The 27,173-nt window shown below is 45.2% G+C and overlaps 2 protein-coding genes and 1 long non-coding RNA gene across 3 annotated transcripts in view; 1 reads left to right on the top strand and 2 right to left on the bottom strand.

The window, feature by feature from the left end:
* LOC149122139 (uncharacterized) overlaps positions 1–25,184 on the bottom strand; it is a 34,045-nt gene extending 8,861 nt beyond the window's left edge. The window contains exons 1-5 of the mRNA XM_089313683.1: positions 24,777–25,184; positions 24,494–24,607; positions 2,219–2,262; positions 1,311–1,544; positions 226–301 (exon numbers count right to left, since the gene is read on the bottom strand). Of these exons, the coding sequence (XP_089169809.1) occupies positions 237–301; positions 1,311–1,544; positions 2,219–2,262; positions 24,494–24,607; positions 24,777–25,117 (798 nt within the window). The 5' untranslated portion in view covers positions 25,118–25,184 and the 3' untranslated portion in view covers positions 226–236. The remainder of the gene's footprint in view (positions 1–225; positions 302–1,310; positions 1,545–2,218; positions 2,263–24,493; positions 24,608–24,776) is intronic.
* LOC149122137 (uncharacterized) overlaps positions 1–27,173 on the bottom strand; it is a 320,316-nt gene that overhangs the window by 135,070 nt on the left and 158,073 nt on the right. The gene's annotated exons all lie outside the window — the stretch shown is intronic.
* The window catches only part of LOC149122138 (beta-microseminoprotein-like), a 449,968-nt gene that overhangs the window by 315,111 nt on the left and 107,684 nt on the right, over positions 1–27,173 (top strand). The gene's annotated exons all lie outside the window — the stretch shown is intronic.

Raw genomic sequence — 27,173 nt, 5'->3', positions numbered from 1 at the left:
ACGTGGGATGTGGGCACTTGAGCCACTAGGCTAACTGCCAGTTTCCAGCATCTAGACCTTGAGGGACCAAAATCCCGGAGAACAGCAGGTCACAGTAAAACACAAGCAGACCAGATGCCAGTTTTCCTACTACAACATTAGGTTAACAGACTAAGAAGTAGAGGGGAAGAAAGAATGGGAAAGAGGAGTGCAGGTTTTGGTCATTTTAGTAAGAGGCCAACTTACGGTTCTGAGAATCAGCCATCAGGAGGCGTTGGTAAACGTCGCTGATTTTCACTTGGGATCCCTGGAGGTCCACAGCCTAGGGGTGGAGACGAAGCCAGACTCTTCTAAGGAAGGAAATGCAGACTCGAGCCAGGGCCACCCCAAAAGATTGAGTTATGACCCTCATGCTATTTGCCTGGTCTATGATAGAGTGAATTATCTCTGGGCAATGAGATTATCATTCTGAGCCTTCATAAGTTTTTAATACAATGTCCAACTTTCAATAAGATGTTACCAGGCATGAACATAAAATAACCTCGCTGGCATCTAGTCCAGCACACTAAGGAGCTTGTAGATCATCAGTTCATATGCATAACAAGTGAAAAAACACTGCACAAACTCAAAACAAAAACAAAAACTTTTCCTAGCCTGGTCGGAGAAAAGAGCTCACAGGGTGAATCACTCCGGACCAAAATTTTAGACAAAGCAGCAGGGGCAGAGAATCCCAACCTCCATCAGGGGCTCTGGAGAGGAGCGGGATGGGAAAAGTCTCCTCACTCTTCATGAGCTTACTTCCCAGAGTTCTACTATGTGGGCCATGAACATATTAATGATTTTGAAGATTTATTTATTTACTTATTTGAAAGTCATGGTTAGAGAGGGAGAGACTGAGAGAAAGGTCTTCCACCTGCTGGTTCACTCCCCAGATGGCCAGAATGTCCAGGCCAGGGCCAAGGGCGAAGCCAGGAGCCTGTCTCTACCCCTGTCTCCTATGTGGGTGTAGTGGCCCAGGTACTGGGGCCATCCTCCGCTGCTTTCCCAGGGGCACTAGCTGGAGCTGGATAGGAAGTGGAGCAGCCGAGACTCGAACCAGAACCCAGATTATATTAAATTTGGTGCAGGCTCTTGTCTCCTTCCAAGACAGAAACACAAAATGCAGACCGGCCCCACATGCAAATAGGAAGGAGGTTATGTAGCACCCAGGAAACACACACACACATTCAGGCCCAGGATGGGCTGCCCCGCACAGAGAAATGCTCAACAAGAGCGGGCCAAAGAACTGCCCGTGGACAAGAGAAAGAGAAAAAAACGAAAATGGTACCTACGGTTTGGTTGGTCCATGCACACGTCGGAGATAGAGAGCAGGAAAGCACCAAGGTGGACGGCTCTGCACGGGGAAAAGCACGCACAAGCGGTCCCTGGCTCCCGATGTGCAGCGCTCCACGGAGAAAGAGAGAAAACGGCAGCCTTCATCCGCGCTGGAGGTGCAGCTCCTTCCGGCTGGTGCGCCCTCCGAGTAGCTCCACGAATGTGTTGGGGTGCGAGCACGCATCCTGGACCTGGATGTGACAGGTGCATTCTGGGAAGGCGGATGTCATCACACTGACAGTTAAAGACACAGCCTTCCACTGCAGGAGAGGAAGAGTTCCAGGCCCTAACCCTGACTAGTGACACCGTCTCACCGCCACGTTCTCTGAGACTTAACCCACTGCACCACAGTGCCGGCCCCAATAGGTTTTTAAAATGGATTCAATGAGGGCCGGTGCTGTGGCATAGCAGATAAAGCTGCCTCCTACAGTGCCGGCATCCCATATGGGCACTGGTTTGAGACCCGGTTGTTCCACTTCCGACCAGCTTTCTACTATGACCTGGGAAAGCTGTAGAAGATGGCTCAAGTCCTTGGGCCCCGGCACCCATATGGGGGACCTGGAAGAAGCTCCTGGCTCCTGGCTTCAGATTGGGGCAGCTCTGGCCATTGCAGTCCTCGGGGAGTGAACCAGGGGATGGAAGGATGGAAGACATCTCTCTCTCTCTCTCTCTCTCTGATCTCTCCTTCTCTCCCTCTGTGTAACTGTGACTTTCAAGTAAAATAAATAAATCTTTTAAAACAAAATTGATTCAATGATTGAACCAAAAATTATAACATTCACCTGATGAATTTTTAATGTGGATTGTTGGGATATGTGGAATATGTAAGAAAACTATGACATAGAAGAGAAAAGAAAGGACCTACCTGATGGTAAAATTTCTCCCTGATACGGCAAAACTGTTACGAGCCTATGAAAAAGAAAGTGTGTGTTATACTTCTGAGGGCAGTCACTAACAATCTATAGAAACAGATAATGTATACATCACAACTGATAAATTAAAATGGAATGAAAAACCATGCAAGTCACCTGACAGCAAGAAAGGAGAAACTGAAATAAAGGAGTTCAATGTCAAAAAACAGATGATGAAATTGGGCTAAATCCAAAACTATCAATGAGTATGTTGAATGCAGCTGGCCTAAACACAGCAAGTGAAGGAGAGAAATTTTCAGAAAGGATTTTATTTTAAATGACCCCTCCTGACGCTGTCTATGACAAACTTACTTCAAAAACATCGAAATAGATAAAGTAGTAAAAGGGGTAAATAAATACATCCTGTGCAACATTAATCCAAAAAATTTGAACGACTGTATTAATACTAGAGAAAGTACAATTTGGAGCAGAGAAAATTAGAAGGAGTTAGAAGGGTCATGGCATGTTGCCCAAAGGTGCAATTAAAAAAAAAAAAACAATAAAATGATTCTACATGCATATTACATAGCAACATAACTTCACTATGCAAAGTTGACGAAAATCGAAAGAGAAATAGAAATATTTACAATTTTATTTGTAATTGTTGACGCATCAGTTAGTAACAGATAGGACTAGAAGACAATCAGTTAAGGATATTGAAGAATTGCATCAAACTTTCAATCAAATGGGTATAACTGATGTTTTTAGAATACTGCACCCAAAAATAACAGAAGACCCATTTTTTAAGTCCGTAAGGAAATTCACCAATGTAGCCCATTTCTTCATCATAAAACAGACTTTCAAATTTTTTTAAAGAAACTAAATGCTATAAAGAATGTTATTAGATGTAAATTTATTTAATTTATAAATTAATACTACAAAGATAGCTGGAAAACTTCCAATCTTGGAGTAAAACAACACACTTCCTTTTTTTTTAAAGATTTATTTATTTTATTTGAAAGGCAGAGCTACATAGAGAGAGAAGGAGAGGCAGAGAGAGAGAGAGAGAGAGAGAGGTCTTCCATCTGCTGGTTCACTCCCCTATTGGCAGCAACAGCCAGAGCTGAGCCAATCTGAAGCCAGGAGCCAGGTCTCCCATGCGGTGCAGGGGCCCAAGGACATAGCCCATCTTTACTGTTTTCCCAGGCCAGAAAGCTGGATACGAAAAGGAGCAATCGGGACTCAAAGCGGTGCCCATATAGGATGCTGGCATTGCAGGTGGCAGCCTTACATGCTAGGCCACAGTGCTGGCCCCACGATACACTTCTAAATCCCTAAGTCAAAGAGGAAGCCTCAAGATAAATTAGAAAAGGATATAACTTTAAAAAATTTAAAATGCAGATGTATCAGAGTTATACAGATGCAACTTAAGCAGTATTTGGAGTAAAATTCATAGCAATAAAGGCATTTATTAGAAGAGAAGAAAGATATCTATTCAACAATAATTTTTAGTTTAAAAAAATAACAAAGAACAGCAAAATAAACTAAGCCAAGCATAAGGGAGCAACTAATAAGTCAAAGAGTGAAACAGATTAAAATTGAAAACAAAACAAAAAACTAGTGAACACAAAAACTGCGTCAGCAAAACTGATATATCTTTATTGCAATGATAAAGAAAAAGAGAAGACAAATTATGGAGGTGCCACACACCACATATACATTAGAAGGATAGTAAGTGGGGCCAGTGCTGTGGTGTAGCAGGTAAAGCTGCCTGCAACACTGGCATCCCATATAGGTGATGGTTTGGGTCCCAGCTGCTCCTCTTCTGATCCAGCTCTCTGCTATGGCCTGGGAAAGCAGTGGAAGATGGCCCAAGTGCTTGCACCTCTGCACCCACGTGGGAGACCCAGAGGAAGCTCCTGGCTCAAGCCTGGTCCAGCCCTGGCCGTTGTGGCCATCTGGTGAGTAAACCAGCAGATGGAAGATCTCTCTGTAACTCTGACTTGCTAATAAATAAATAAATATTTTTAAGAAAGACAGTGAGCTAAAATTCTGCTGAGCTTTATGTACTTAACACTTTATCTGAAATAATACATTTCCCTGAAAGCTATAAACTATAAGCTTAAACAAGATGAAATGAATTAATGATTCTTATAAATATCAAAGCAATAGAATTTTTAGTTTGGCAAAATCTTCTGAAAGATAGCTCTCTACTCCCTGATGGTTTTAGAGGTGAATTATGCCAAATATTCAAAGAAATGACAACAATTATACACACTGTCTTTCAGAAACTAAAAGAAACACTTTCTAAATCATTTTCTCCCACTCTGTGCAATAACTACACAGGCACAACAGAGAAAGGAATATATTTAAGAAGTGGCAGACAAGAATACTAACATGACTTTTAACTTCAATGCTTCAATGAAGGTGCTTGCATCTCTATGCAGTAGCTGCTTAAATCAAAGAGGTCAGGCCCACATATATGATTGTAGAATCGTTACCATAAATCAAATCTCCATTACTTTATATGTATGTTACTAAAAGCAAGGATATCATAAGTTATTTCCTGCAATCAATTTTCATGTATGGTTTCCACTCATCAAAACACAACTAAACGAAACCGCTGTCAGGGACACACATATTTACTACTCCCCGAGGTTATCATTTTCTGAAATCTTTGCGTAGCTACATTTGACAACTGAAATGTCATACTTTGAGGACACAGGCATCAGCCTCTCAAATCTAAGTTGTACAAACAAAAGGACAGCCCCAACTGTTTCAGTTTCATTAGGACAAGAAAGGCATCCACATTCACCTTGGAATCATATATTTGGCCAAATGTTCAGTGGAGTCACACTTTTCTTCTTTTATTAAATTTTAAAACCTTAACTGATTCCTTTCTTCCACTTTTTAACCTTTTTTATGGAAGAAATCTTGACAATTATTAGAATGATAGAATACAGCAGTAAAGTACTTGGCACATTACTGAGTTAGTAACTACAGGATGAAAATGTAAGGAACTCATTCCTTACAGGCATGCACTAAGGGGACAAAGAAGAGGGGAACCATCCTTGCAGCGGTTAGCCAAACAATTAAGAGGCTAGGAAGAGGCCTATGTAGGTCCAATAAGACAATGCCTGGGTTTAATTCTGGGTTTCATCCTGGGATTCCAGCTTCCTACAAACATGGTTCCAGTGAGACAGCTGATGCTGACTCCAGTAGTTATCTCACATCTGCCCACTTGGGAGACCTGAACTGTGCTTCAAAGCCTTGGTTCTCAGATTCAGCCTGGTCATGTTCCAGGAGTTGCAGGAATACAGGGATTGATCCATCTATGGGATCTGTTCTTGTTTGAACTGGTACATGCCTGTTTTCTTCTTTCTCTTTTGAACAGTTTTTAAGACAGAAAAACAACCATTCCCTTCTCTGTTTTAACATCAACTAATGCTTATTTTTAAAAAATCACACACACACACACACACACACACACACATACACACACACAGAGAGAGAGAGAGAGAGAGAGAGAGAGAGAGAGACAGAGAGATAAATAAACATAAGAGACCATACCTGCTGGTGGCCGTGGTCCCTCAGGAGCCCATGAGGCTGTCTGCTCACTGATGGGAGGGGCGGTGTATTGCTGGAGATGCCACCATACACGGCTATGGGGGCACTGAGAAGGTGGACATGGCTGGGAGCCCACTGTTGACCTCAGCTCCATGCAGCTAGTAGTCCTTATGCTCCTAGTACATAATACCAAATGCACTGTGGCCTCAAAACCTACAACCACTGCCCATCCAGAGGGGTAGGTGGATGAGCTCCCACCCAGCAAGGGCCTGAAACCATCCTGGTCTGAGGGGCTCTAGAGCTCCAAGGAAGGGTGCAGGCTGGCCAGGTAGACAGCTGAGGAGCAGGTGCTACAGGGAGTCTTGGCAGATGGGTAGGCACAGGCATCCCTGCCTTAGTTGCCACCTAAGCTGGGATGGGGTGGGGGGTACAATGAGGAAGGAAGAACAAGTAGAATCTTCTGGACATTCTTGGGCTGTGAGCCCAGTGGCCACCTGAGGCTCTCCCCAAGGGTTCGAGGTTATGAGGAAAGTGAGTCCAACGTGGTGGGCCAGAAGGAATGGGAGGATATACAGAGAGGACAGAGTGGGAGGCAAGTATGTAGGCCCTCAAGTAGGTTGAAGCTAACATAGAGTAGGAGGGATGGTGGTGCAATGGTGGAAACTGGGTGGATGAGGGTCTCGTAGATGACTAGAAGTGTAAGGCTGCAACGGAGAAAACAGAAGGAGAATGAAGGCATACACAGATTACAACATTTTTAATGACAGATTAGAGTACGTGATGCAGTTGGGAACCAAATCCTGGTTTGAAATCCAAATTCCATACATGACCAAGCACCAGTTTCGATTCAATTTCCTGCTAATGCACACACACGGAGGCAGTAGATGTTGACTCAATCATCTGGTTCCCTTCCTCCAACGTGGGAGGCTTGGACTGAGTTCCCGGCTCCTAGCTTTGGCCTGGCCCAGCCCCAGCAGTTGCAGGCAGTCGAGCAGTGAAGCAGCAGAGGAAAGGAACTCTGTTGGGATTGCTTTACCGAGCAGGTCTGACCGAAGTGATCTTCCCAAAAGATCTCCAATGTTTTAGAAATGGGCCTGATAGGAGCTGGCACTATGGCACGGTCAGTTAAGCCGCAGCCCACAATGCCAGCATCCCATGTGAGCACAGGTTCGAGTCCCAATGCTCCACTTCATTCCATCTCCCTGCTAATCTGCCAGTGAAAACAGTTGATGAGGCCTAAGTGTTTGGGTCCATGCACCACTTTGGGAGACCCGGATGCAGTTCCAGGCTTCTGCCTTTGGCCTGGCCTAACGCTTTCCATTGTGGCCATTTGGAGAGTGAAGTAGCAGATGGAAGATCTCCCTGTCAACTCTGCCTTTCAACTAAACAAATCTTTAATGAGATGGACCTACAAGACCTTGTTCCCCGGGACCAAAAGTTTCATGAGAAGCCAGTTTCAGTATTTCCCGATACCGATCAGCAAGTAAGTGGTATGTATGTTGAGGAAGTACTTAGTTCTATTTAATCACCTCCTTTCTGAGGATTTCATTAACAAAGACTTATACTATATCCTTCTAATAATACAAATAAAGAGAAGTTTTGTGCCAGCAGCACAAAATCAGTACTTACACATCCTTGAGCCTCCAGCATTCACTTACGTGAATTTGACTGCTATTGAATTAATTTCTTCGACTGCTTCTAATTTGGGTGGAGTACAGTCTTACTATGAAGCAGCACAGACTATAATTATGTAAAACATAAAGTTATAAAGACTGTGTAGCAGTTGAATAGTTAATTTACAAGAGTGGAAAGGCAGTGAAATAGAGTAAACGACTGAAAACCAAAGCAGCTTTTACAAAAACATCTAACGTGTGTTGTCAAGTTTGAATCCTCACATGCTATCTATTCCTACAAACACGTTAACTATTCTGTTTTTAAAAACAAAGTATGAAACATCTGATATACCCAGAGTCCATTCTTTATCTCAACTTCCAAACAAATTCTCGGCTTTCCCAAATCTGTGTCACTTCCATGGGCCTTTTACTCACAACTGGGATTGTTGTCACTTCCCAGAGTTCATGACTGACATGAATAAGAAGCCCCATGACACGAAATTTGGGAAGTAAGAAACTGTCCTTTACAACTGTTTCCATAATGAAAGCAAAGTTTGGTTGCCCCACTGAAGGATCTTAAAGAGACCATCACTCTTTTCAGGCTCCTGATTCCATGCACGTCTCCATGAATGGACAACGACAATATAATACTTGGAATGACTCCTGCATCACAAATTGTCTCGAAATTTGAGTTACTAGGTTTTATAAAATACTCATTCTAAATGCTGCGTATCCTCATGAGTAATTTTCCCATCAGCAACACTGAAATGACTGTGAACGTTACTTTCAAAGCCTACACTAAGACCTTGCAGTCACATTTTTCTACCACTTCTTGTGGTAAGTTCCCACATGTGAATCTCTACAGACAACTGTATCTGAGTACTCTGGTTGTGTTGTGTTCTATCAAAAGACTGTAATGCTCTTCATTCCACATTGGAAATACTATTCACAAGGCACCCATGGTGACCTGTGTGTACACAATTATCATTTAGATTCCTACCACTCCTCATGAATCTGGCCACAACAATGACTCTGGTCTGCTCATCCTCCTTGATGGTAACTCTCTTTAAAGGCAAAAAAATGTGGGTCAACACGGATACTGGGTGGAACGTATGGGGAGATGGGAGTAAGAACATTCACTGAGGAAGACTGAAAACGACTACAGCATTTAAAAGAACGAGGCGGGAGGAACAGAAATCACATCCTTGGTCTGAAAAACATTCACGACCAGGTGCAGAAAAGTCGATCTTCATCTCCTATAATATTCCCAGCACACCTTAAACATTTTGGAAGTCTACCTTCTTCAGAACTGGAAAACAACAACATCTATCTCCTTTCCATTGTTAAGAATGACTTGCACTTGAATGCTCTTATGAGTTTTTAAAACCTTTCATGGTTCCCTCATAATATGCCAAGAAGAAGGTGGAATACTGATGGTTATGTGAACAGACGATCTACAAGGTAGTACTAGAAAATGAAAACAGTCCTTTGATTTTTATTTCGGTGAGCCTCTTCTGACACTCCATCATTACAGAAGAATGTAGAGATAACAAGAAAAAAGATAAAAACACAGTAACGCTCAACAATCAGAATGCCTTGCTCTCTAAGATCAAGTGAAATGAAGAGAACGCAGATCTATTAACTACCTGAAATAACCTCAGGACAAACAGAACTGATGCTTCGGCATAAGATTAGGAAATGGTCCCAAAAGCAATCTCCAAATTCTTCACTTTCACTTATCCAGAAGCCAATCAACGGACCCTGCCTGGCTTCATAAGAACAATAGGTACAGGTTCTAACTTTGAAAGCCTTTACATGGTTCGGCTTCCAAGAAACCAGCATTGATTCAGAAAACTCATTCAACGTTGCATCAGATGGCTAACAGGATGAATCTGGAGTGGTAGCAGAATTCATTGCAAAGAAGTAGAATTTTCTTCAGGCTCACTGAGGAGTACACTTCTAGCATTAAAGAACAGAGATCTAAATATCAGTAAGGACTGATCTGTAATAAATTTATCTAATAGTAAACTTCAAGAAAGTCAGGGATGGGATGATTTTGCAGCATTTTTGCACCGTAATGCATGCACCCAAGGCCAAAGACAAGAAGGATCATCTCCCTACATTCCTAAAACTTAAGACCAACCAATCACTGGTTCATTCCACTTTTAGAGTTATTTAGTGGTCAAAGTGACAAGAAAAACAATATTCCAAATTAGTTTGATTATGTTAGCTTCCATGTTCCTTTTACAAAGAGTCTCAAAATGTTCCACCAAAACATGCCTAATGGCAGAATAATCTAACGATGCAATTTGAATGGGCTTATTCATTATTATGGGTGAGAAACTGAACCTGAAATGGCCAAGATGTGTCAAAGAGAACTGGTGTATGGTGAAGTCAGGGCTTGCCCAAGGCAACCTAACCAGCCACACCGTTTCACTCTTAATTACCGTTCAACACTATTTGCTCCATATTTTCCATGGCATTCTGTTCAGAAGGTCACTTTGTCAATAACATCATGAGTTTAACATCCTGTGAGTAGATGAATCCTTTCCTTCCTGGAACATGCATAAATGATCTTAAGGCTTCTAAGGCAGCAAGACAGCTGCCACCTGGGCCTCTCCTAACACTGGCTCTATGGGGATCCAGCTATGGTGTAAGAAATCACTCCTACTGCCCATGTTGTGAGGAAGCAGAAGTGAGCCAAGTGGAGACACCACCTGGAGGAAGAAATGGTTACTTTCTGCCAGCTTTCAACAGCCTCATGATGAAGGAACCATCAGCCCAGCCACCACCAGACTATACACACAAGAACTCCAAGTAAGAACCACCCAGCCATCCCCCAAATACTGGGAAATTAATAAGTACCATTTAAACCACAACGTCTGGGATGACTTGTTACACGAGATTAGAAAATTGGAACAAATTTCTTTCTGCACCTAGGACTGCACTGTTTTTCAATATAGAACCATCTAACTAACTGTGTTTAACGCGAGGCTTGGGGCTAATTCTGTGTTTCAATAAAGCTGACAGATGTTTATGAGCACACACTATGTGCTAGGCACTTCTAACACCCTGTTGAACAAAACAAAATGTTCTGCCTTCTCAGAGAGCTTATGTTCCAACAAAGATTAAAACAATTAAAAGTACAAGAGTATTTGCTGAAGTTTGTGGAAAATGACATTTACATATTTACTTTGGTGCAATTTTTTTCACATATTGAAATATATTGCATGCTTCTGGTTTCATTCCTGAGCAATTCACCTTTTCGTTAATCAGTTTTGGACTAGGACTTGAGCTTAAATTGAGTCTTTTTCTTAACATGATTCTCTTGGGAGTTGATGTACGGCTGTTGGTGATGACATTTTGATTCAAACTTATATCTTGACTCTCCTGGTTGTTGCCAATCAGGTCATCACTTGGGGCCACTTGCAGGTGCAATTTATTTTTTAAATCCATGCATGTGAACTTCAGAAAGCTCATGGAAAAGCCCCTCATGAAAAACCCTTGCCAACAGACAACATGGAAGGGTTACTCCGTAACACATGGGCATACCTGTTGTCTGCTAATTCTACTTTCTTGCAGGATATAAATTATGGACCTGAGAAACAATCTTCTGATCCCTTGGCTCAATCTTCCTTTTGCACCTTGCATTCTTGAGATCTATTTCCATATTGCTTTCCAAACACCAATTTATCAGCATTTGCTGAGACATTACTAGTGCAAATGTTGTGTGAAAAGGAGATTAATGATCAGTAATACAAAGTAGATTCTGTCTGATACTGGATAAATCTGAGTGGATCTGGAGGTGTGGTTCAGAGGGTTAAGCTGCATTTGGGACACCAGCTTCCCATATGGGACTTAAGGTTTTGAATCCTGGCTCTTTGGCTTCTGATTCAGCTCCCTGCTAATGCACCTGGGAGGGCAGAAGACAACCCCAGTGCTTGGACTCCTGCCATCCATGTGGGAGATCTGGATTGGGTTCTTGGCTCCTAGCTTTGGCCTGGCCATTGTGGTCATCCAGCGAGTGAATCAGTGGATAAAAACCTTGCTCTATTATTCATACACACACACAAACACACACACACACACACACACACACACACGTAATTCAAGAAACCATTCCCGGGGCCCGCGCTGTTTCAAAACTGGTAAAGCCGCCGCCTGCAGTGCTGGCATCCCCCACAGGTGCTGGTTTGAGTCCAGGCTGTCCCACTTCCAATCAAGCTCTATGCTATGACCTGGAAAAGCAGTATAAGATGGCTAAAATCCTCGGGGCCCTGCATCCACACGGGAGACCAGAAGAAACCCTGGATCCCAGCTTTGGACCGGCACAGCTCTGGCCACTGCAGCCCTTTGGGGAATGAACCAGCGTTCTCAATCTCTCTGCCTCTCTGTAATCCTCCCTTTCAAATGAATAAATCTTTTTTTTTTTTTAATTTTGTGACAGGCAGAGTGGACAGAGAGAGAGAGAGAGACAGAGAGAAAGGTCTTCCTTTGCCGTTGGTTCACCCTCCAATGGCTGCCGCGGCCGGCGCGCTGCGGCCAGCGCATCGCGCTGATCCGATGGCAGGAGCCAGGTACTTATCCTGGTCTCCCATGGAGTGTAGGGCCCAAGTACTTTGGGCCATCCTCCACTGCACTCCATGGCCACAGCAGAGAGCTGGCCTGGAAGAGGGGCAACCAGGACGGAATCCGGCGCCCCGACCGGGACTAGAACCCAGTGTGCCAGCGCCACAAGGCGGAGGATTAGCCTAGTGAGCCGCGGCGCTGGCCAAAATGAAGAAAATTTTAACAACAAGGAAGCCATTCTTCAGGCATGTCCCCAAATATAGCTTCAGTCAATGAGTGACAAAAAGTTACAAACACTTATGCAAACACAGAGGCAGGACACATAAAGCTTCGTAAGCAAAAAATGAAACCAAGTACATTAGAAAGTTTATTGTACTTGTAAGAAAAATGCAGATCAAGTAGAAGTCAATATAAAAGCTTTATATTACATATTTATTATATAGACTTTGACCAATGGGCAGAGATCTCTGTGCCATCTAAAGATGTGACTATTTTTCAAAACCTTTCAGTTTTCACAATTAAATTTCATTTTATCAGAGATAAAAAGAATATGATAATTGGGAAAAGCCATGAAATTAGATTTAACGAAAGTAGATCTGGGCTTAAATAGGAGACAAATTAAAACCTAAATTACATTTAGGCTTGGGTAACAAAATGACAACTCTGCGTGAGAATCTATGCACTGTGAACAAACTAGCAAAGCTTAAAAATTTACATGCGGGCATGTATAAAACTAGTCCAGATCCAATTAAATGGGACATTTGGAGGGCTAAAATATTAACTAAAGTCATACACACTCTATTTAAAACCCATGTGAAACTTAAATCAATAATCCTAGAGCTTTAAAAAGGGAAATTGCGTGCATGAACACTCGGTAGCCTTTGTCAATTCAGTGTCTCATGATAACAGATTCAGGTACTTGTGTATTCAGCCTTAAACACAAATGCTTTTGATTATCCAAGGGCCAAGAGACAGCAGGAACAGAAACCAGCAGAAAACCTCAGGAGAAGGCAGAAGGTCACAGAGAACCCTACTCCTTTCAACTTATCTCACTCTACATTCCTACTTCCCTAGCCATCCCAAACCAGAATGCATCTCTTCACAATCAACAGGTAGATACTTCCATGAACCCGGAAACTGTCTGCAAACCTGCTCCTCACTTGGGCTAGCACTGAGGCACAGCAGATGAACCGCCGCCTGTGAGGCCAGCATCCCATACGGGCACTGGTTCGAGTCCCAGCTGTTCCACTGCTGATCCAGCCTCCAGCTAATGTGCCCAGCAAGGCAGCAGATGTCTCTATAGTCGAGCTCTCCCACCAACACGGAAGACCTCAATGGAATTCCAGGCTCAAGGTTTTTGCTCTGGCGAGCCCTAGCAATGGCAATCATTTAGGGAGCGAACCAGTGGATGGAAGAACCCCAGGCCCCCGTCACTCTGTCACTATCTGTACTGTGCCTTTATGTCTTTTAAATAAATAAAACCAAAAAACCATTTTTCAAAACCCAACCATTAAGTGCAAAAAAGTTTTTTCATCACTTTGCATCCTATCCAAAACACCCCAGAGAAACATATTTTTACTAGTATTAGTCTGCTTTTTGACTATCAGCACTGCCCCCCCCCCCAGCACACACACCAAACTGTCGCTCCCCCTCTTCGTGGAGGAACGACACAGAACTTCCCTGCCTAGGCTTCATATCCGAGTCACGGCACCATTATGTCGCTCCCCGTCTTCGTGGGGGAGCGGCACACCGCCGGCCGGCTCTCTCGGGGGCTGCACAGGTGTTCCCTCAGATGTTCCCCTTAGATGTTCCTGGTGCATGCCGTCTCTCTCCTCTTTTATAGTCCTCCTCCGCCAATCCCAACTTGGCTGCCCACACGCCAAGTACGCTGCTCTCCTCCAATCAGGAGCAGGATCAGCTCCTGGAGGTCATCACTCAAGTTGGCAAGAGGCAGCTGCGTAGAAGCTGTTTTCTCCTCTCCCAGCGCCATATTGTGGGAGAGCAGATGCATAGAATAAGTCTTAATTCCAGTAACTCAGTCCAGTCCGGGTTGCTCCCCACACCAAACAGACTGCAGAACAGGCCAGAACCTTGCAGAAGCTGCCAAGCGTCAGGTTGTTTCTGACATATTGTCATACAAACACTGAAGTAAAGACTAAACAGAGCAGTGCCTCCTCACACTGGGCACCAAATGCAGGGGAAAGGGTGCAGATCCACAGCAGTCACAATACAAACTCACAGCCAGATCAAACTTAGTCAAAGAAAAGAAACTCCCAGAGTTGGACCAACTGCCAGCGAGCACACAGACTGAACACGTGGCAGAAGGCCCAGACCCCAGCAGGAAGGGCCTTTTTAAATCTTAGGTGGGCTAATGGTGGGTGTGGGTGGTAGCAGGTGGAGACGAGCATCTCTATGCAGGTTCTTCAAGTTTGGCCTCCTGGCTTCCAAACCTGGGGAGAATGCAGGCGGTGGGGGGTGGAGGGGAGAACAATAGGATGTGAGATGAAACTGGTCTCTTGAAAGAAGGCATGAGTAACCAGGAGTTTTTTAAAATGGCTGAGACATCTGTCCTTGTTCCATCAATCCTGATTTTGAGTATAGATAAGGAAGCGGGGCGCTGGTTTCTTTCTGGCTACTTCCTGCTGATACGGGGTGTAGACGTGGGGCAGGGTATCTATACGCTGGATCAGATTGATTGGAGAAGGAGAGAGCAAGCAGCCTTGTATTGCTCCTGCGTGACGGCTCGAGATACAGCAGTCACAGCCTCCTGTAAGGGCTTCTGAAACATGTACATGTTGTACATGGTAGGAATAGCAGCTAACGATTACGAGGATAAAAAGACAAATCAGAAACATTGCCCATGGTGGGAACGATGCCAAAATGAGGACAATGGGGGATATAGGAAAGAAAGAGTCCTGTCCAGTTAATGCGAAGACAGGTTTATGCCTGACCACTCCATGTGTAGGGTGTCTAACAAGCAGATTAGAAACACAAGGTGCAAGCCACAGGACACAGTCATTGTTACAGGATCTAAGAAAGGAGGGAGTTTTCCTACTGAGATGCAAATGGAAACTGACAGAAGGGGTTCAGTAATAAGCAGGTGTGTTTTAAGGCATGGCCAAGGAATCTGTGAGGTCCAGACCTGCCTGTCTCTTCACATGTAGCCCTGGATGAGACATAGCAAGGGAGATGGGAACCCCCTTGGGGAAGACACCCCGTTGACTTCCATTACCTCGTTGGCCGGGGAGGAGGGCTGGCCTGAATAGGAAGTTAGTATTGAAGAGGTGGCATCTGCCTTGATTGGTGCTGACCCGAGGCTGTCCTCCTGATGGCGGTGGTTACTTTGGGAGCTGGGCAGAGGGAAACGCTTTTTAGCCTGGGGCCAACAGGGTCTGCGGTTCTGACCCAGGAGTCCTTCAACCCCGAGGGCAGTTCCGTTTTCCAGTGGCCTGGCTCTTGTCACAGCCGACAGGGCTCTTCATGACAGCTACTTGCCCAATGCCCTGACCCCTCATTTCCTAAACAGGTGCCATTCAAGGGTGGACTGGCCTGGCTGGGTCTCCTTGATGGCAGATCATGGTGTAAAGTGGCCATTAACTGGCCTGCCACCTAACTTTACATTGCTCTTGCTGCCTCACTCGCTCCTCTTTCTCCTGGTCTCTGTTAAAGTAGAACCCAGAAGCAGCCTTTAGGAATGGCAGCCAAGGGGGCGCTCAATCCCGTCGCTAATCTTTGGTGGCCTGAGCTAGCAATCTACGGTCACAGGCATATTACGACAATATTCTTCCTGTGAGGTAAGATGATGCCAATGAGGAGAGCTATGTTCTTCTATGTAAGATCAAAACCTTGAGACCACCCTATCGAAACTGTCTAATATAAGGTCTGAAGATCAAACTGTACACCCTGATGGGGAGTCCTGCAGAATAGAATCAGTTCCCCATCTTGAAGAGACTAGAGAAATGAGGGAACAAGTCAGATTTCCAGACTGCTTACTGTCAATAACTTAAAATCCCGTGAAAACTTAGCAAACATTTCAGCTGTCAAATAACTTATGAAAACATTTACCGAAAGGTCCAATGCCTTCAACCAATGTTAAGAGTACATATAGTTGGAAATACTTCTCAAATGTCTAACACAAGTGTAACCCAACTGAAACAGAGAGCTGTTAATAAATTTTCCCATGTGGACATACAATACATGCACACATATGACACAGTACAGGAGAGTGACAGAACAGTTTGTTACTAGCAGAGAGATTTTTGTCTGCCACTAGACAAGGGAGGGGAAAAGATGGAAGGCGACTAGGCATGGAGCATTCTTTGGAACACAGTTGCTCAGGACTCACCCCTGCTCCTCAGTTTTTTTGTTTTTTGTTTTGTTTTGTTTTGTTTTGTTTTGTTTTGATAGCTCTGCGAAACATATTATTAGAGATGGCTGGAAAAGAGGTTCTGTCTTTGTGCAAGAGAGAATTTAGATGTGAGAGCAGCAGTGTGAGATGCAGCTCCATTACATTAAGTTTCAGGATTTTCGGGTTCATAGGAGGAGGGAAGCGACGGGTAGAGAAGACTATTTTAATTAGGACAGAAAGGGGGGGACCGTAAAGAGAGCAGGGGCTTAGCTTGTGGGACAGAGGGTGGCATGTGGGAGTGTGGGTGGTGGTGCTGAAGTCAGGCTTCATTGCGTCTGAGCAGCAGGCAGAGTCCTTTCTTAAGCTCTTGTTGGGGGAGGTGCTGAGCACCACATGGACCCTGAGAAGGTGGGCACACGTGAGAAAGGCTCCTAGTTGAAGTTTACAGTGCATTGTCTTTGGAGCTTGGCATGTCTCAGGTGCAGAGCTTTCCAGAGCCAATACACATTCTGCTAGCCTTTACACTATCTTTCTACATCCAGGGGGAGGGACTGGCAGAGGAGACTGGAGAGGAGAGATCAGAAAGAGAGGAAAGAGCCAGTTTTGGCTGCCACTGACAGGAGTGGGGAAGAGCCAGACAGGGGGAAGGGTAAGGAGAGGGTCATGGTCCAGAGGCTGCAGCATCCCTGAGAGAACAGTGGAAGGGAAAGTCGAGGGTTCTAGGGGAGATTCCAAGTGTTTCTCTGGTTTTTGGTCTTGGAATTAGAAAAGCTGACCTCAGGGGGGCTTAATGAAGGGGAATCAGGTGGGTTGGCCAGACAGGAATCACCAGATGGACGCTTGGGAGGACCCTGGGGTGGGCAGGGAGGAGGGTCACACTCCCGGGCCAGGATCTCAGAGAGGAGGATATGAGGGAGGGACGGAGAGCTTACAGAGAGTTTGATCTCCCTCAGGAAGAGCAGGATAAAGAGAATTCCGGGGAGAAGAGGCTGGAAGGGTGCTAACTTTCCTTGTTGCCAGTGGAGAGGGAAAAGGAGGCACCAGAGAAAGAGGGGGAATGGAGTGAGCAAAGGGTTGTGTTCCTGAAAGGCCAGCTTCTCAGGTGTGGGAGAAAGGAGGGGTGGGCAGGCTGACGATTTAAGGGGTGGCTCCAGGCCTTCTTCCTCCATGAGAAATTAGAGTGAGCAACGTTGACCCCAATGGAGGAAAAGGGCTTGGAATAGGAGCTTCTGACCATTTGCCTTTTCTCTGTGTGAAGTTATTAAAATCTTGGAGAATTTTGAGACAAAAAAAAAAAAAAAACAACACCAAATTCGTGCTGAGGTGGAATAATCGCTTTGGCTTTGTCTCCCCCTTCAGGCCCAGCTTGTGCAAGTCTGCAGAGGCAGGCCAAAGGGGAGCTGAAATTTGGAACCCATGGATTAAGCAAACTACGGTCTGAGGGAAGAGGTTCTTCTAGCAGGGTTTCCCTGGGAAAAAAATCACCTCAACCGAGCACCTAAGTCCTGAGTCCTCTAACAGGAGGCAGCGATAGAAACCAACTAAACACCCAAGCCCTCCGAGGGGGGGATGAACTGGTCACGAGCATCGCCCCAGCATGCCTGAGGTGAGAGTGACCTCTCTTACCCATCTGATGGGCTGAGAACTAGGTCCGATGTGGGCATGCAGCGATGAGATCAGGCAAAGGCTCTGGCTGTGAATTCGCTCCAAATGAGAAGTGCAAGAGGGAGTGAGAAAATGTTCTGGAGAGGCGTCTCTCAGGGCCTTCCAGGTCAGAAGGGAAAAAGGAGATTGTAGGAAAGAGAAGGTTAGGGGTGGGTGGAGACACTAAAAAGGGGAAGGATTTGTCCAGATGAAGGGTGGGGGGGTCACAGCTCTCACCCAGAGAATACGAGATCGGCAGATTGGGACAAGATGCTGGCCCTTCCCTCTATTTCTCACACGGGGCACCAAATATAAGCAAAAGGGTGCAGATCAGAGAAAAGACAGAATACGAACTCACAGCCAGACAAAGCTTATCCAAAGAAAACAAATCCGCAGAGATGGGTGACCAACAGCTAGCACACAAGCACAAGCGTGCGCGCACACACACACACACACACACACATAACACACACACACACACACACACACAATACACAGCAGAGTGCCCAGACCCCAATAGGCTGGACCTTTTTATATCTTAGGTGCACTAGGGGTGGGGGGGGCAGTAAACAGAGGTAACCTTCTCCATACAAGTTTTTTCAAGTTTTGGCCCCCTGGCTTCCAAACATGGGGAATAATGCAGGGGGTGGGGTGGAGAACACCACATTGAGAGACTCAATTGGTCCCTTGAGAGAAGGTAAGGGTCACAGAAACCTAAAGTGGCTGAGGCGCCTGTCCTTGTTCCATCACTACGTACCTATGTCAAATATACACACACTGAATGTCTTGCTAACAGCAGGTAGAACCGTCTCTGCTGTCAAGCGTTAGTTCTACTGCTGGGCATTAGATGGCTGGGCCCCAGGGTGTTAACTCGACTACTTAATGTATATGCAAATCACACTACTTGTGGGTCTAGGGAGATGATGGTGAGGGAAACTAAGGTAGGAATTCAAGCCAGGTATACCACATATGTGGAAGTGATCCAACCTCACCCAGCATATGGGAGTGGAACCAGATCTTGCAAAATAGGCATTCCAATATTCCAAGATTGGGTGTCAGTGTCCCAAATAATGACAAATGACTGCTCCTTGACACTGCACATCCAGTTGAGTAAGAGTATATCTAATAATTTATGGCATTAATGACCAAGCATTTAACTAACTGCTTTAAAAGTATTATATATACAGGATGTCAGTCAAATCTGTAACACTCCCAAGAAAACATATACAAAAACGCAGGAGTGTGCCCAGTGTCGTCCAAGTAGAGGTACTCAAACTTAAACCTAACTAAAAGATTACATCACATATTAGTTAAGGGTAAAGGTAAGTATTACTATTCCCTGAACACTAAAAGTACTCCTGGTCAGTCCTCTCAGACTGACACTGTCAACATCAACCTTCTGCTGAATCCACTATGTAAATACTAAATACAAGTGTATAAAACAAGTTTTATAAAGTGATCTGGAAAGGTTTTATACAACCCTAGTACTTCATGGCATAAAAATTTCCTCCTGGGGAAAAGTAGCAATTGACTCAATGACCGGATTTGATGTAATTTGATTTTTCCTCCATTCCCTGTATTGTCCAAGTCTTCTATAATGAATGTGCACTTACAAAGAATAAAATTAAAACGAGCTGCACCCTATAACTCAAGGTCCCATCAATCCCGACCTTGCTTTGCATAAATAGAGTAGAGCAGAAATGAGGCACATGAAACTTTTTTTTATAGAACCACAAGGGAGTGGCTGATCTAGATAGTATACTCCAGCACTGTACTGGCCCAGCAGGTGGCCACTACCAATCCTGGGTGACATGCTGGACACACTACACGTGACTAGTCCAAGCTGAAATGGGCTGTAAATGCAAAATATACATTGGATTTTAAACACTTTGGTCCAAAAACACTAAAGAAATCTCTTAACAGTTTTCAGCATATCAATTAAATGTTGAAATGATAGTACTTTGGGTATATTAGGCTAAAAAAACACTGAGGTTGATTTCACATCATTGTCAAATGAGGCTACCAGAAATGAACTCACAGTTTACACTAATTCGTATATTCAAACGAAGCCAGCAGCATGGCCGTCACCTGGGATCTTGTTCAAAGGCAGAGTTTTGGGCCCCAGCCCTGGAGTGCTAAGCAGAATATGCATGTTAACAAGACCCTCAGTTGATCAACATACACACTGAATACTGAGATGCACAGTTAAAGAAAACTTGTATTTTCCCTAAGCGTGACAATCTCACTTTTCTTCAATTTACCCAATCATTAAAATGCTACAAGGCTTTTGTGACAATTCTAGACAACAAGAACCTAAGGTGCATAAAAAAATGCAAAAGCGTATTTCACTACCTGTTTTGGTGGTTTCTATTCCACAGAAGATAACAAATTGAAAAATAACAATCCAGTTCTACTATGAACGCTTGTTTTTAAAAATGCAAATTTGCGCAAAAACAACTGATGCATCATGGACTTTCAAACCAACCTATTAATGCACCAAGAACATATCATAGTGTCTGTGCAAAACTGCCAGTGTCAATAGAAAAAAAGACTGAAAATCAATTAAAATACCATAGAGTGTCTATGGAGCCACAAGATGTTAGGAAAATCTAAAGGTGTCCACTTAATTATTTCACCAAAATAAGGAACTTAAAGAATACTAAAAAAATACAAGAAACATTTCAATTTAAAATGTAGGACGAATAGAAAAAAACAGCGTATGACAAAAGTAGTGTAAACTTAGTGCACAAGAATACTGTGCTGATACAAACAATGAACTCATTTAGAGGAAGCCACTGTTCTGGTCTCCAAAGTCCTTTCCTGTATGCCACTGCACCTGTTGATTCTACAGAGATGCATTACTCAAAACTAAAGCAAGCAGTTGCTCACGTCCCCATGCTTCTGACTGATTATAATTTAATAAAATTCTGACTGATTATAATTTAATAAAAGGAAATGCGCCCACAGGAAACTGAAAAAGAATTGATTCTCTCTGCTCCACACTCCCACTTAGTTATCCGCCACCCAAGAAAATTTATACAGAGAATCCATACTTATTCACAAGACTATACCAAAAACATCGTTTTGTGTGATTCACCTGCAAAAATGTGAATTTCTGAAGAGCTACTAGTGGAAGTGGGGTACTTAGGCCCTCAAAGATTTGATGAATAAACGATAACGAGCCTGTGAGTTCACACAATGAAAGGAAAGCTTTATCTGATTAAATTCAGTGTAGGAAGTGCTGGTTTCCTTTTTTTAAATGAAATAAAAAATACAGCTAGTTTGAAGAATAGCTTGACGGTAAATCAGATTTTTAAAAATTTTTCAAATGCTGTTTGTATATCCTCTGTGTTTCTCCCCCATTTTTCACTGTCAAGAAGTAAGGTATAGACAAAGGGATCTGTAAGTTACATATAGGCCTTAATACTAAAGGTATACAAATACTAACACACTTTGAAAAAATAACCTCATTTCCAAGAAAATACAGAACAGATCCAACATGGCTGAATAGGGTATAGCAACAATAATATGTTGCACGTTGCGGCCATCTGGGGAGTGAACCAGGGAAAGGAAGACCTTTCTCTCTGTCTCTCCCTCTCACTGTCTGTAACTCTACCTCTCAAATAAGTAAAATCTTGAAAGAAAATTCATGTGGAATCACAAAAGGCCACAAACAGTTGGAGTGATCTGGAACAAGAAAACCCAACCTGGATGAATCATAATGCTCGATTTCAAAGTATTCTACAAAGTTACAGTAATTAACACAGCTTAGTAATGGCATAAAATCCAACACGTAGCTCAATGGGACAGACGAGAGAGCCCAGAATTTAATCTGCATACAGATAGCCAGCTGACTTCTGACAAAAGTGCTCAGACCACACAGTGGCGTTAAGGATAATATTTTCAAAATGGCGCTGGCAAAACTGAATGCATATACGTAGAAGAACCAAAGTAGATCCATATCTCTCTTCACATACAAAAATCAACTGAAGATACATCAAGGACCCAATTTAAGACCTGACATTATGGACATTATGAGGCTGCTAGAAGAAAACGTGGGGAAACACTCAAAGACGATGGTGTGGGAACAACTTCTTGGATGGGAACCCCCGAAGCACAGGCAGCAAAAGCAAAACTAAGGAAACAGGACTATATCAAACTCAGAAACAAAGCACATGACAATTAGAGTGGAGAGACGTACAGCAGAATGGAAAAAATAGTTGCAGGGGATTAATATCCCAAATACACATGCAACTTAAAAAAGTCAACAACAACAAAATCAATCCAGTTCGGAAATGGAAAAGGACTTCAAGAGACAATTCTCAGAAAGAAGAAATACAAATACAAATGGCAAACAACCATATGAAAAAATGCTCAACATCTCCAGGCTTCAGGGAAACTCACATCAAAACCACAATGAGGTATCTCCTTACCCCTATTAGAATGGCTGAAATCCAAACAACAGAGGAACAAGTGCTGGCATGGATGTGGGGAAAGGGGAACACTTAGACGCTGCTGGGAGGAATCTCAGGGAATCGAACAGAAAGAAATGTTTGTGTGTATCAGTACTGATGCGAATACAGTTTGTAAAACTTTGTTTTATGCCTTTGTGAAACCGATGGTTAAAAATGTTATCCTACCACAGTTTCAATGATCTACAGCTACTTAAAGATTTACCACAGAGGGATGAAACGCTCATTTCTCCGTTCAATTACTGTTTACACTCGGTGTCTATAGTCTCACTAAACTGGTATAATTTTGTTTTTTACTCGCTAAACTTATCTAGTGAAGTATTAAGCCTTTTTACTGTAATGTAATTTGAAAACTGGCTCAAAATCTAAACCAAAGACAGAAAGAAAAAGAAGAAGGAAACACAGTGGAAAGGAGAAAGGGGGAGGGAGGAAGGCAATATCATGGTGTTCTTACAGCTGTGTCTACAAAACACACTGAGTCTGCTAAACACTAATTAAAAGAAAAAAAGTAAAGACATACAAAGAAAACCGACGCACATCCATTTGTTCCCCACATCACCGCTTACCCATTTGCCAAACAAACTGCAAAAACGCAGTACAGAACTAAGAAAATAAGGTACATTCAATAAGTAAGAATTATTGAAATGTATTAACTATAAACAGGATATGGTAAAAAAAAAAGCTACATCACGAAGCTCCACAGAGTACCAAAGTATTTACATAAAATGTGTGTACACATGAAAAAGGTAAAGAGTATATGCAGAGAAATAAATATATGAAGGAAATGAAATTAAAACACATTGTAAGTTCTTAATTTCCTTTTTTAAACTGTTGCTAAACTGTCATGGTTTTTCGAATTCAGAGGGACAAGGATTTGAAATCTTGGTTACCAAGCCAATTAAGGTCACCTGCATCCCAACCCTGAAGAACCCGGGTTCAGTATCCACCTCCGGCTCCTGACTCTAGCTTCCTGTTAAGGTGGATGGGGAAGGCAATTGTGATGGCTCAAGAAATCGGGGAGCTGTTTCTGGCTCCTGCGTCTACCTTCATGTAATGTGGACCTGGAGGGCAGTGGATAGGACTCAGGCATTTGGGTACCCGTCACCCTTGCTGGGAACACGGAATGAGTTCTCCAGTCCTCAACTCAGCCAGGCTCAGGCCCAGTAGTTGTGGGAATTGGGAAGTCAACCAGCAGATGAGAATCCTCTTTATGGCTGTTTCTTGCCATGTGTGTGTGTGTGTGTGTGTGTGTGCGTGTGTGCGTGTGTGCATGTACATGCATGGGTATGAATATCTGCCTCTGAAATAAATCTTAAGAATACATAGAAACCACCCACTTTGGAAGAATTTTAACTTTAGTTGGTTAAGAGGCAAAGAGATGGAGCTCTCCCATTTACTCCCCCACTCCTTAAATGCCTGCAGCAGCTAGGACTGGGTCAGGCTAAAGTTAAGAGCCAGGAACTCAGTCTCCCATGGGGCTGACAAGTACCCAGACACTTGCCATCACCTGCTATCTCCCCAGGACACACCTCAGCAGGAAAGCTGGAATTGGAAACGATCCAGAGTTCCAATCCAGACGCTGGAACACAGGCCACAGACACCCCAAGCAGAAACTGAACTCCCACATCAAACGTGCGCCCCCAAGCATCTGACAAATGACGCCCACAGGCTGTGAGCCTAAAGCCAGGGCAAGGGGCACTCTCCAAGCTAGAGAAAACCCCCTCGCAACTGCCTGCCTAGCTTCCTTCCCCTTCATTTAGTAGATTACGACTGCTGTGACGTGTCCGGACCCAACCTGTTAATCCGTACTGCCCACCTGATGCCCACGCCACGGCCAACTCAAGCCGCCACCGCGCCCTCTCTCTCTTCTGCTGCCCAACGCAGAGCCACAGCCGCCTGCTTCACTGCCGCCCCAGCGTCACTGAGGCCCCGCCGCCTTCGCCGCGGCTGCCCATCACGTCAGCACCGCCGCCCCTACCTGCTGCTTCCTTCCCGGCCGCCCGACGCTGCTGACCCCGGACTCTGCACCAGAGCCGCCCCGCGGTATCTTTCCGCTCCGCCCCGCCCGCCACCGACCTGCGCCATCCAGAGCACCACGTCCCACGGGACGCCCACACGACAGCAGCCGCTTCCTGGCTTCCTGGTTCACTGCCGCTGCAGCCGTTGCCAGCGAACACTGAGGCTTCCGGCCTAGGAAGTCCCAGGCTTCAGTTAGGCCGAGGCACAGCCGCACTTCCCCGCCCAGGACGTCCGACCCGGAGCCGCCACCGCCGCCTCTATCCCCGCCACGCCTCACCGCCGCCGCCGCCGCCTCCTTCGCCGCACTTCCCAGGGCTACACTCACACCGTCCCCACCTACCTCTGCTTCCTCGCAGACCTCCGACTTCTCAGACCGCCGCCGCCACTTCCTTCCTCACCGCTGCCGCCGATGAACTTAGCTGCCACGCCCACGACGTCGAACGCGACCCCGACGCTACGCACGCTGGCGCCGACGCTGACGCCGACGCTACGCACGCTGACGCCGACGCCGACGCTGACGCCGACGCCGTACAGGACGCTTTGACGCTGACGCTCACTGACACTGCATCTGTGACAGCGTCTGCGTTGTAACGTCGTGTATGGCGTCGGTGTCGGCGTCGGCGCCAGCGTGCGTAGCGTCGGGGTCGCGTTCGACGTCGTGGGCGTGGCAGCTAAGTTCATCGGCGGCAGCGGTGAGGAAGGAAGTGGCGGCGGCGGTCTGAGAAGTCGGAGGTCTGCGAGGAAGCAGAGGTAGGTGGGGACGGTGTGAGTGTAGCCCTGGGAAGTGCGGCGAAGGAGGCGGCGGCGGCGGCGGTGAGGCGTGGCGGGGATAGAGGCGGCGGTGGCGGCTCCGGGTCGGACGTCCTGGGCGGGGAAGTGCGGCTGTGCCTCGGCCTAACTGAAGCCTGGGACTTCCTAGGCCGGAAGCCTCAGTGTTCGCTGGCAACGGCTGCAGCGGCAGTGAACCAGGAAGCCAGGAAGCGGCTGCTGTCGTGTGGGCGTCCCGTGGGACGTGGTGCTCTGGATGGCGCAGGTCGGTGGCGGGCGGGGCGGAGCGGAAAGATACCGCGGGGCGGCTCTGGTGCAGAGTCCGGGGTCAGCAGCGTCGGGCGGCCGGGAAGGAAGCAGCAGGTAGGGGCGGCGGTGCTGACGTGATGGGCAGCCGCGGCGAAGGCGGCGGGGCCTCAGTGACGCTGGGGCGGCAGTGAAGCAGGCGGCTGTGGCTCTGCGTTGGGCAGCAGAAGAGAGAGAGGGCGCGGTGGCGGCTTGAGTTGGCCGTGGCGTGGGCATCAGGTGGGCAGTACGGATTAACAGGTTGGGTCCGGACACGTCACAGCAGTCGTAATCTACTAAATGAAGGGGAAGGAAGCTAGGCAGGCAGTTGCGAGGGGGTTTTCTCTAGCTTGGAGAGTGCCCCTTGCCCTGGCTTTAGGCTCACAGCCTGTGGGCGTCATTTGTCAGATGCTTGGGGGCGCACGTTTGATGTGGGAGTTCAGTTTCTGCTTGGGGTGTCTGTGGCCTGTGTTCCAGCGTCTGGATTGGAACTCTGGATCGTTTCCAATTCCAGCTTTCCTGCTGAGGTGTGTCCTGGGGAGATAGCAGGTGATGGCAAGTGTCTGGGTACTTGTCAGCCCCATGGGAGACTGAGTTCCTGGCTCTTAACTTTAGCCTGACCCAGTCCTAGCTGCTGCAGGCATTTAAGGAGTGGGGGAGTAAATGGGAGAGCTCCATCTCTTTGCCTCTTAACCAACTAAAGTTAAAATTCTTCCAAAGTGGGTGGTTTCTATGTATTCTTAAGATTTATTTCAGAGGCAGATATTCATACCCATGCATGTACATGCACACACGCACACACGCACACACACACACACACACACACACATGGCAAGAAACAGCCATAAAGAGGATTCTCATCTGCTGGTTGACTTCCCAATTCCCACAACTACTGGGCCTGAGCCTGGCTGAGTTGAGGACTGGAGAACTCATTCCGTGTTCCCAGCAAGGGTGACGGGTACCCAAATGCCTGAGTCCTATCCACTGCCCTCCAGGTCCACATTACATGAAGGTAGACGCAGGAGCCAGAAACAGCTCCCCGATTTCTTGAGCCATCACAATTGCCTTCCCCATCCACCTTAACAGGAAGCTAGAGTCAGGAGCCGGAGGTGGATACTGAACCCGGGTTCTTCAGGGTTGGGATGCAGGTGACCTTAATTGGCTTGGTAACCAAGATTTCAAATCCTTGTCCCTCTGAATTCGAAAAACCATGACAGTTTAGCAACAGTTTAAAAAAGGAAATTAAGAACTTACAATGTGTTTTAATTTCATTTCCTTCATATATTTATTTCTCTGCATATACTCTTTACCTTTTTCATGTGTACACACATTTTATGTAAATACTTTGGTACTCTGTGGAGCTTCGTGATGTAGCTTTTTTTTTTACCATATCCTGTTTATAGTTAATACATTTCAATAATTCTTACTTATTGAATGTACCTTATTTTCTTAGTTCTGTACTGCGTTTTTGCAGTTTGTTTGGCAAATGGGTAAGCGGTGATGTGGGGAACAAATGGATGTGCGTCGGTTTTCTTTGTATGTCTTTACTTTTTTTCTTTTAATTAGTGTTTAGCAGACTCAGTGTGTTTTGTAGACACAGCTGTAAGAACACCATGATATTGCCTTCCTCCCTCCCCCTTTCTCCTTTCCACTGTGTTTCCTTCTTCTTTTTCTTTCTGTCTTT

The sequence above is a fragment of the Oryctolagus cuniculus genome, chromosome 15, assembly GCF_051225735.1.
Source record: "Oryctolagus cuniculus isolate XC-2025 breed Fujian yellow rabbit chromosome 15, ASM5122573v1, whole genome shotgun sequence".
NCBI classification, from domain to species: Eukaryota; Metazoa; Chordata; class Mammalia; order Lagomorpha; family Leporidae; genus Oryctolagus; species Oryctolagus cuniculus.
The sequence above is the reverse complement of the archived record's forward strand: the minus strand, read 5'-3'. Positions and strand labels throughout refer to the sequence as shown.